General features: G+C 44.7%; 1 protein-coding gene across 1 annotated transcript; it reads right to left on the reverse strand.

Annotated features, from left to right (window-relative positions):
• Positions 1-3328: 3328 nt before the first annotated feature.
• Positions 3329-10332, reverse strand: LOC120031259 (protoporphyrinogen oxidase-like). Its single transcript, XM_038976936.1, has 13 exons — positions 10241-10332; positions 8563-8670; positions 8277-8411; positions 8065-8180; positions 7789-7921; positions 7554-7698; positions 7234-7427; positions 7026-7086; positions 6761-6879; positions 6524-6637; positions 5565-5714; positions 4570-4612; positions 3329-4414 (listed from the first exon to the last, which is right to left on the reverse strand). The coding sequence occupies exons 2-13, from the start codon at positions 8647-8649 to the stop codon at positions 4281-4283; spliced, it is 1431 nt and encodes a 476-aa protein (XP_038832864.1). The 5' UTR covers positions 8650-8670; positions 10241-10332; the 3' UTR covers positions 3329-4280.
• Positions 10333-10885: the final 553 nt, after the last annotated feature.

Genomic DNA, 10885 nt, shown 5'->3' on the forward strand with positions numbered 1-10885 from the left:
TTTGGTGGAGGAGGAATAATGGTCTAGGGCTGTTTTTCATGGTTCGGACTAGGCCCCTTAGTTCCAGTGAAGAGAAATCTTAACGCTACAGCATACAATGACATTCTAGACGATTCTGTGGTTCCAATTTTGTGGCATGACAATGCCCTCATGCCCAGAGCGAAGTCCAAATGGAAATGGTTTGCCGTGATCGGTGAGGAAGAACTTGACTGGCCTGCACAGAGCCCTGACCTCAACCCCATCGAACACCTTTGGGATGAATTGGAACACCAACTGCGAGCCAAGCCTAATCGCCCAACAGCAGTACCCAACCTTACTAATGCTCTTGTGGATGAATGGAATCAAGTCCCAGCAGCAATGTTTCAACATCTAGTGGAAAGCCTTCCCAGAAGAGTTGAGGCTGTTATAGCAGCAAAGGCCTTCCAACACCCAATTCTCAATAATCATCAAATACAATAATTCAAATGGCATTATTAAAATGCATTATTACTGCTACAGGAAGAACACTCATATCATTGTTGTTCAACAAAGTAGAATTGGAAGAATAATGACTTGAGTACAATAAATACTGATTCATTGGGGCACCAGCCTAGACACACCAATAGCGTTCGCTGGCCGAGAGTATTTAGCACCTCAGAATGTAATTTGAGCACCGATTTTTATACATAGAATCGGGTGAAAAATGTCAGCATTCAGACGTCTACAGCGCGCTGAACAATCGGCAGACGAACGCTAGATCCACATTCGGAGCGATGTGATTGGCCTTGGTGAGAAGGATCGAAAGGTGAGAACTCCATAAAAAAAACGAGGTCAAATCATGACGTCAGTGATCTTCAGGTCGGAATTCTAGAAAGATGCCAGTGTTTCCGAAATGATTTTCCAAGTCGGAGCCCGTTTTTTTTGGGGAGGGGGGGGTTCACAACAATTGTCTTGAACGCACTGAAGTTGGAAGTCAGAGATTTCCGACTTCCCAATTGTTTATAATGCGGCATGCGTGCCGTCTGAAACCATTAAGTGCGCCTCGTCTGACTTTTGACAATAGTTCGTCAGCCTCTGCCGCTCTTTTGGCGGGGTGCTGGTGAAGCATGCCTCTTTTTCATGCAGTGGGCCAGAGCAGTTCTTCCACTGTAGGGAGAAATGGTATTGCATATTAATATATGTTCATTTCATGCAAATAAACGTTGCTTCGCTACCACACCCACAACGGGAAAAAATAATGGTATTGGATTCGCAGGTGGAGGACTTCTGTGAGAGGCCGCTGTTATGCCTGAATTCTACCCAAAACCAACGAGGAAGTCTGCTCCAGTGTTGAGAGCGGTTGTATAAAACCAATTGGTATGTCAAGCAATGCTCTTAACCGTGCCAGGCTGCTCTTAATTTCTATTCAGTTCGACTCGCCATAAGTTTGGCGTCTAAACTGTCCGTAAGAGAGCTTTAAGAAGAGGCAGCAGAGAGAAAAGCTCTCTCTCTCCTGCATGCTCTCTCGTTTATGCGACTGACTTTCAAGGCCTCAAGTTGCTTTCTTATTTCATTCTGTGAAGTAGATCACAGAGGGAAGTGACTTGTGGCCTAAATCTGTCATCAGCTCACTGTTGTAAAGCTGTTTCTCTGCAGGATCTTTCCTCTGACCCTGGCTATGGGCAGTAAAATACACTGCTCAAAAAAATAAAGGGAACACTTAAACAACACAATGTAACTCCAAGTCAATCACACTTCTGTGAAATCAAACTGTCCACTTAGGAAGCAACACTGATTGACAATAAATTTCACATGCTGTTGTGCAAATGGAATAGACAAAAGGTGGAAATTATAGGCAATTAGCAAGACACCCCCAATAAAGGAGTGATTCTACAGGTGGTGACCACAGACCACTTCTCAGTTCCTATGCTTCCTGGCTGATGTTTTGGTCACTTTTGAATGCTGGCGGTGCTCTCACTCTAGTGGTAGCATGAGACGGAGTCTACAACCCACACAAGTGGCTCAGGTAGTGCAGTTCATCCAGGATGGCACATCAATGCGAGCTGTGGCAAAAAGGTTTGCTGTGTCTGTCAGCGTAGTGTCCAGAGCATGGAGGCGCTACCAGGAGACAGGCCAGTACATCAGGAGACGTGGAGGAGGCCGTAGGAGGGCAACAACCCAGCAGCAGGACCGCTACCTCCGCCTTTGTGCAAGGAGGTGCACTGCCAGAGCCCTGCAAAATGACCTCCAGCAGGCCACAAATGTGCATGTGTCAGCATATGGTCTCACAAGGGGTCTGAGGATCTCATCTCGGTACCTATTGGCAGTCAGGCTACCTCTGGCGAGCACATGGAGGGCTGTGCGGCCCCACAAAGAAATGCCACCCCACACCATGACTGACCCATCGCCAAACCGGTCATGCTGGAGGATGTTGCAGGCAGCAGAACGTTCTCCACGGCGTCTCCAGACTCTGTCACGTCTGTCACATGTGCTCAGTGTGAACCTGCTTTCATCTGTGAAGAGCACAGGGCGCCAGTGGCGAATTTGCCAATCTTGGTGTTCTCTGGCAAATGCCAAACGTCCTGCACGGTGTTGGACTATAAGCACAACCCCCACTTGTGGACGTCGGGCCCTCATACCACCCTCATGGAGTCTGTTTCTGACCGTTTGAGCAGACACATGCACATTTGTGGCCTGCTGGAGGTCATTTTGCAGGGCTCTGGCAGTGCACCTCCTTGCACAAAGGCGGAGGTAGCGGTCCTGCTGCTGGGTTGTTGCCCTCCTACGGCCTCCTCCACGTCTCCTGATGTACTGGCCTGTCTCCTGGTAGCGCCTCCATGCTCTGGACACTACGCTGACAGACACAGCAAACCTTTTTGCCACAGCTCGCATTGATGTGCCATCCTGGATGAACTGCACTACCTGAGCCACTTGTGTGGGTTGTAGACTCCGTCTCATGCTACCACTAGAGTGAGAGCACCGCCAGCATTCAAAAGTGACCAAAACATCAGCCAGGAAGCATAGGAACTGAGAAGTGGTCTGTGATCACCACCTGCAGAATCACTCCTTTTTTGGGGGTGTCTTGCTAATTGCCTCTAATTTCCACCTTTTGTCTATTCCATTTGCACAACAGCATGTGAAATTTATTGACAATCAGTGTTGCTTCCTAAGTGGACAGTTTGATTTCACAGAAGTGTGATTGACTTGGAGTTACATTGTGTTGTTTAAGTGTTCCCTTTATTTTTTTGAGCAGTGTATATTGGTATTCACTGTCAGTTGAAAAGGACCTGAAGCAAGTCAAAAAATGTCTTATTTTTTTTAACAGACACTTTGTCCTTCACTAAGACAGTCCATGACATAGACAACAAGATGATAAAGCATCATATTTATTGCTCTGCAACATTCTCCAAATAAAAGTTTAATTTAATAAATGTGTATAAAAATACATTATCAAGCCATCCACTTGCCACTGTACGTACCCGTTATAAATTAAAGTTTCCATTATCGTAATTAGATTCCAAATACATGATAGATCACCATATCAAGCTCATCACATCAGTCTGTGCGGTTCTGTTACACCACTGATTACCACATCAAATATGCTTGTACATTCATGAAGGGGTGGTGATTTCTGTTAGCAAAAAGGCACCATAACTAAAAGATGAAATCTCATCCTGAATTTAAAATGTTACCTCTACATTCTGAAAATTAAATCCTTGAAGTAAGCTTACGGGGACAGATCACCCTAAAACAGTTCAGATTGTGGTTCCCTTTTACATAGTGACTACATTTGACTTCATCCAACCCTTTATTTCAAAAAACAATATTTTATTAGAACGAGAACTGTTCTGTGGGTTACCTGTGATTTCCAGGCTAGTGGTGATGTCTCAGACAGAGTTTTGTTTCTGATAGAATCATCTCTAGAGGTTCAAGCTGTACTTTGTCCAAATGAGATAGAAATGGAAAACTTCATAAATATGCTGCTTATAAATCAAGGATATTGCGTGAAAATGACATCCCTTTGCAGAGGGCTTAAATGAAGAGGGTGACTAGTAAGTTGTATGTACATTTTATTAGTATTTTTATTTAACCTTTATTTAACTAGGCAAGTCAGTTAAGAACAAATTCTTATTTACAATGACGGCCAAACCCGGACGACGCTGGGCCAATTGTGCGCCGCCCTATGGGACTTCCAATCATGGCCGGTTGTGATACAGTTGTGTAAAAGCAAAACTAAATGTAGAACGCAATGTGATTGGGGAAAAAAACAAGATCTCTTAACAATATAAGCTTATATCCATGGTTGGAACCTGAACGTCTGGTTAGACTTTTCCCACAAGGCCCTCTGCTGCCGTCCGTCCACTGAAGATGACATCATTGACCGAGACGCCATCATAAGAGGACCCAGCCAGACTAAGGGGTAGATTGTGGTCTCTGATGTACTGTCTCATATTTTCTGTTGATAGAAAAACCAAGCCCAAATCAACAGATATACGGTAGATAGGTATATTTAAAAAACGAAACCTCTTTTTCGATACAGGGCACAGAGATCAGAGATACCCAGCACAAAAGCAAGTCAAATCTATTAAATGAAGACTGTCCTCATCTTACCAAGTCGTTTCCAGTGTCCAAGGTAATATTGAGGAATGCAGTCCTAGAGGAGATAAATTACATATTAAGACAACAATTATATTAGCTGTCCTGATCCCAGACCTGTATGAGCTAAAGCCGTCTCTTAACTATCATCGTAATGCCAAGGAATTGGCTAAGCACATACAGACCTGGAACCAGCCGACAAATGGTGGAGGACATTAAAACTAAGAGTGACTGGACAGGAAAGCAGACACTCAGATCACATTTATGGAAGATAGCAGTGAAAGATGAATCCATCCTGTCAACAAATTAAAAAATAGGACATTTGTTCCCCTACAGTGTCAGTTCGGAAGTGATTATCACGTCGTCTATCTATCTATACAGACCATACCATTCAAATTGAACTCTTTGTCTTGCTCAAAACTTCCTGCTATCTCTGCTGCTTGGTTGTTGGTTGACATGAGAGCACAGAGAGATAACACAAATGGAAAAGGATTTGTTGGTGCTGATGAAATAAATGACAAGAACATCTGAGCATACAACAGAGGGAATGACTTGGTGCAAGGGAAACATCAGGATTTGAGCTAGCATCAGGGAGATGCAGCATTATGAATACTGATGTCGCTGACTTGGGGTAGTGTGTGTCTGTGAAGATGTGTGTGTAGGAGTAGGGGAAAAGGATCTAACATCCCAGTGCCCCTCTCCATCCTCCCTATCCAGTTCCAGAGGGAAAGAGGGAGAAAGACCAATACAGAAACAGAGAGGAGCCATCTATCTGGTGAGATAGTGATCATCAACAGGCTTGTTGATCTGTTTGCTCCAGTCTTGCTCCCCTGGCACAGGGCTAAGTTATGACATAGTGGAGCTCAACTGAATACATCGTTGGTTGGTTCGAATACTAACTGAATCCAGGGCCCAATGAGGACCTCTGGTGACACATAGTGGTTAATGAATGAAATTGAACAAGAAGAGGCTTTTGATTCAAGTCTCATGAAAACACACACACACCTTACCTTGAGTAATGCAACGATGCTCCAGATAGGTGGTGTGGTAACACCTAGGTGTGATGTCACGGCCTGGGTGGCCCTATCCAGGAGGAGCTGCTCAGTCACTTCCTCTGGATTCCCAAACACTTCCTGGAACCAGGCCCCGCCCATCATCACCTAGGGAACACAGACAGTACACACACAGCGGATTCAAATCATCAAAGCTTGATGATGAGTTGGTTATTTTAATCAGCTGTGTACTGCTAGGGCAAAAACCAAAGCGTACACCCAGGGGAGGCCCCGGGACTGGGTTTGGGAAACCCTGATTTAGAGAACTGTCTGTCTGCCTGCCAGCCAGCTTAATAATAAATTAATCATCATCCTTTGTCCTAAAGGACCATCACTGAAGAAATGGAACTACATTCCAACAACAGCCTTGTTCAGGGCTACTGAGTTATAGTCCCACGGATGGCTGCACCATATTTGCCTTGGCCAGCAGCTTGTCTGTTTGCATAAACTAACGTGTCTAGAGAAACAGGCATCTGCCCAGTAAACAAATAATGCGAGGAGAAGGAGGAACATCAATAATGGAGTGACATTTGTTGTAGAAGTCAAGTCACATGGCACCAGAGGCTATTTGCAGTTAGTTATACAGTATGTCTTCCACACCAGGGTATTCCAAACAGAAACTCCCTCCACAACCTCCCTGTGACATGACCCCATAAGCCTGACTGAGGCTGGGGCTGGACTGTGTAAGGGACATGGGGATCTGTCATCCTCACTTCTAAAGCATGAATCATTTACGCTGTGCGTAATCCTGTATATCTTGATGGGTTCCACTGTGGTTTATACATGGAAGGTTGGTCCCTGCCATGCTGTGCATTATTAACATAGGAAAGCATTCTTGCACGGCCTATAACACACACATTGTAATTGTTTGTGTATGAGAGAGAGAATATAGTACATATATATTGTGTGTCTCTTACTGTTAGTCTGGTGGTGGGTCCTCCAGTGCGGTTGTGCTGAGGGAAGGGCACAGAGTCATAGACCACCCCTAGGAGACCTCTGTCTTCTGAGGATGGCACCAGGTGGCCAAAGCCCTGAGGCCACACAAGACAACACTCACATTAGATACACACACATTCTGAAACACACGCATACCCATACAAAATAACAGAGAATCTTCCAAAACAAATTGCTTCATTCTCATTGAGTGTTCTCACCGTGACAGGCAGGACGGAACCCTCGTACTCCAGGTTTACCACGGCAACAGTCACTGTGGCGATCTCCAGTAGCTGCTGTGACAGGGGCTGTGCAGCAGAGGGCAGTGCTGAGGCCAGAGCTAAAACAACACACACGCACAACTGAAGACCAACACCACACAGGCTTCCAGGTCCACAGGCAGAACGACAGGGACTGAATTTAGAATCACTGTTTGAAGTTAAAAGATGTAGGTTCAGAGGTCAAGTTTAGTAAAAGTGAATTTACCTTTTGCGGGTAGAGCAGAAATGATATGATCAGCTTTGATGGTGCCGTCCTCCAGTTGAATCTATGTTAAAAAATCAATTCCACAGACATCAGTTGATTAATTTACTCAATTTAATAAACAACTTAAAAATACATATACCACCACAACTCCAGTGCAATGGCAGTACACATACATGTGTCTCAACCCCCAGGTCTCCAGCAGTCTCACCTCCCAGCCGGTGCCATTAGTACTTAGCCCCATCACAGGGGTGTCTCTGTGCACCTCTACACGTCCCCCATTCCTCATCCTCTCCTCCAGGGCTTCTGGAAGGTTCTGTAAGCCCCTCTTCAGTGACCACTGGGCCCAGTTCTCCTGAGCGGCCCTCTTGGCCAGGGTAGAGGGGGGTACGTCTGGTCCAGGGCCTGGGGGGACAGTCACACTTGTTATTCATCTACTCATTTAGACAGGTCAGCAATATGACTGTTATGGGGCCCTTTAAGACTCAGAATTCCTATGTAGCTTCGGTGTGGTGGCGGACTCTCTCTCACCTGAGCCCAGCAACATCCCCAGGACGATGGAACCTCTGGCCTTCTCTGCGTTGTAGAGTGGCGGGAGACAAGAGCGCACACTCAGCTTCCTGCAGTCCCCTGCAAACACTCCCCTGCACAGGCTGTCGATGGCAATGTCTGCAAGCTGCAGAGAGAAGATGAGCATACTGTCACTCTGAACTGATGTGGAAGTTGTGTGGACATCATTTCGGGTCTTTTTTTAACGCCATCTCACCTCAGTGCCCAGCCTTCTCGACACGAAGGAATGAACAGACTCATCCTCCTCCTTTCCTCTGCTGATCAGTATCTCCTTCAGTACGCTCTGGACCAGAGGACGAGAGAACGGAGGGACTGTACGCACTACTCCACTGGATGGAGGGAGAGAGACAGAGGGTGACTTGGATAGACAGACTACCTACAGTTGATTAATTTCACCATGTTGTGAATGCATGAACATAGCTGTTTGTGTCTAACGTGGTACTATTTTATCACTCATCCTTACCCCCCTTACCCTAAGCCAGAAGGCATCTTGTGTAGCTGGCCTCCCACGTAGAGGTAACGGTTCTTAGAGGCCACGTGATCATAGGTGACTGGGAGGACCTCGCTCTCCAGCCCCAACTCTTCCACCTGTAGAAAACAGACTTCGATTTTTACCTCCTCACACACACACACACACACACACTTCACACACACACATACACACATACACTTCACAGTGCCTACCATGTTGAGTGTGTTTCGTCCCACGGCTCCTGCAGGTCGAATCCCTCTGGGTCCATGTTCAAACACAGCTCCATCCTCCCTACGAGTTGAGCTTAGCCAGCCTCCGAACCGTCCAGCCCTCTCCAGCAGCACTATCTACACAGACAGACAATGTTGTACCTGTGCAGGGCCTAGTGGGCATCTCATAATAGTGTAATAACAGCTTAATTACAGTATGTTTGGCCTTACAGTAGAGATGTAGTCTACCTGCAGCATATGTGGAGATAGTTGTGGTAATGATATTTACCTTGGAGACCTGGGGGCTCTTGCTGAGGTGGAAGCAGGCTGACAGGCCCCCGATCCCCCCTCCCAGGACAGCCACTGTCTTCTGCATTCAGCCCTAGGATTCCCAGCTCTGTGCAATGGGACAGAACAGGGCTGTAGTGTCTATTCTGTACCACACAAATGGCATGAAGAGCAACTGAGCAAGCCAAGTAGCCAAGCTTGGCTTTGGTTAAAGTGGGGGGAAACAAGGACAGCTGCACACTGTCAGACCGGTAACTGTCAAGTGGCCTGGCCAAGCCTACTTGACCCCATGAGGAAGTGTTTTTGAAGATGAGCTTCCCCACAGGGTGATGCAGTTACAAGGGTTCGTGGAATTCAGCTATGACTACATCGATTCGCTCAAGGTCAATACTTCTAAAAAGTGTAATTGTTAAACACTTACCTTGTACCTAAGTTTGTCCTCTGTAGTTCTGTGCCTGTTTGCTGAAATCCATACTTTTTAATAAAACGTTCATTAAATACAACCACCAACCATTTCCTATTTTCTGTTGCTCTAAAATGGTATGTCATGTGCCAATTGAATCTCAGATTAGGCAGGGTAATGTACGTTTTAGAGCAATCTTTGAACAATAGAAAATGTGGAAATGGTCAGTGGTTGTATTTGACAAACGTTTTGTTAAAAAGTATGGACAAAGGCACGCAACTACAGAGGACAAACATAGGTACAAGGTAAGTGTTTCATAATTAAAAAATTTGGGCGAATCGATGTAGTCAGACTGACTTCCACAAAGCCTGGTCCCTGCTCAACTCCGTTGGCGGAGATATTCAGAAACTTCCTTCACCACGGAGTTGAGTTTAGTTAGGGCCCATTACTAAAACAATATGACGGTGTCTCTCACTCATCAAACAGATGACTGACAGAGAGTTGTAGCCTATGTCTCCCACTAATCTTGAGTGGAGAAGGAGGGTTGGGTCTGGGTGGTGGCCCCTGATAAGATGATGACATAATGACAGTCTCTTTTAATCTGCTGTCTGGAGACTCAGAGAGCCAAGAGAAATGTACTATTGAAATAAATACTTTCTTGTACAGTCAGTGACAGTTTTCACTCAGAAACATTAGCAGTATCTGGATACAGCAATAGCCTAAATACAGCTAGCTTGAAGATGATCTTTTTATTGTGAACACTTTTTATAATTTTTTACTTTAGTTTATTTGGTAAATATTTTTTTTAACTCTTCTTGAACTGCACTGTTGGTTAAGGGCTTGTAGTAAGCATTTCACGGTAAGGTCTACACTTGTATTCGGCGTATGTGACAAAGTTTGATTTGATTTGCTAGCTATCTATCTAGTTTGATAAGTAAGGCCAGTGAACGTGCAAAGGCATGATGCCAAATTACACTAGGGGCCAAAGGCAGTCATTCGGTTGTGTGCAGTTTTACCGTAAATGACAATACACCGGCAACATATCTAATTGAACAAAGTAACGTTAGTTGTTTTGAAGGAGTCTTCGCTCACAACACCTGTTGTCAAGTGTTATCCAATGCATTCGAAAGAACCCCAAACGTTGTTAGCCGGTTAGCAAGCAACACAACTGGGAAAAAGTGTAGCACACGTTGCAAAGGAAGGCACAACTTCACGAGAGGTAAACTGACATGTCGATGTGCGTATTGGAATAAATGTAGAAATGTCTAGAATTTACCTTTTGCGGTCTAAAGTTGGAGTCACTACTCATATGAACCTCCGTGACATAACGTTGATGACAGAGGACTTCGTCGCTGCTTTGAATAACCAATTACAATCACCGATGTCGTCTTTTTTGCTGGAAATCCTTTGCTTGTTCTTTCTGTTTTCTGCATGGTTGCCATCTAGTGTATGGGAAAGCATTTACAACATGGCTGCTTTCTTTTATTGCTATGTGGAGTTCATAACCATTCAAAAATACAATGACTCATTTGCATACCGGTAATTGCATTTAATGTATTTATTTTTATTTGCTTAAAACCACAATGACCCATAACTTCATAAACTGGATATAACTTTACCATACAATGATTATTTGTACATTTGTATTGTATTTGTGAGACATTCTACTGCACTGTTGGAGATAGTAACATAAGTGTTTCGCTGCACCTGCCATAACACCTGCAAGTAAGCATTTCCCTGTTGTGTTGTATTTGGCGCATGTGATAAATACAATTTGATTCGATTTTAAATCTGTGTACGCTACCAATAAACTTAGATTTTATTTCGATTTTAATATAGAACATGGACCCAGTCATTCAGATTATCCAGAGCCTCTGACGTCTCACATCATGGCTTTGATACAACAGGAGACAGCCAAAAA

This window comes from Salvelinus namaycush, chromosome 37, assembly GCF_016432855.1.
Source record: "Salvelinus namaycush isolate Seneca chromosome 37, SaNama_1.0, whole genome shotgun sequence".
Taxonomy (NCBI): Eukaryota; Metazoa; Chordata; class Actinopteri; order Salmoniformes; family Salmonidae; genus Salvelinus; species Salvelinus namaycush.

What these genes read in the sequence shown, in the direction of transcription:
- LOC120031259 (XM_038976936.1), bottom strand. Translation starts at nt 8,649, where the DNA reads ATGCAGAAGACAGTGGCTGTCCTGGGAGGGGGGATCGGGGGCCTGTCA. An exon ending in CGAGAAGGCTGGGCACTGAG is followed by an intron (nt 7,699 to 7,788) that starts GTGAGATGGCGT and finishes TTCTCTCTGCAG; the next exon opens with CTTGCAGACATTGCCATCGA. An exon ending in GGGGATGTTGCTGGGCTCAG is followed by an intron (nt 7,428 to 7,553) that starts GTGAGAGAGAGT and finishes CTGTCCCCCCAG; the next exon opens with GCCCTGGACCAGACGTACCC.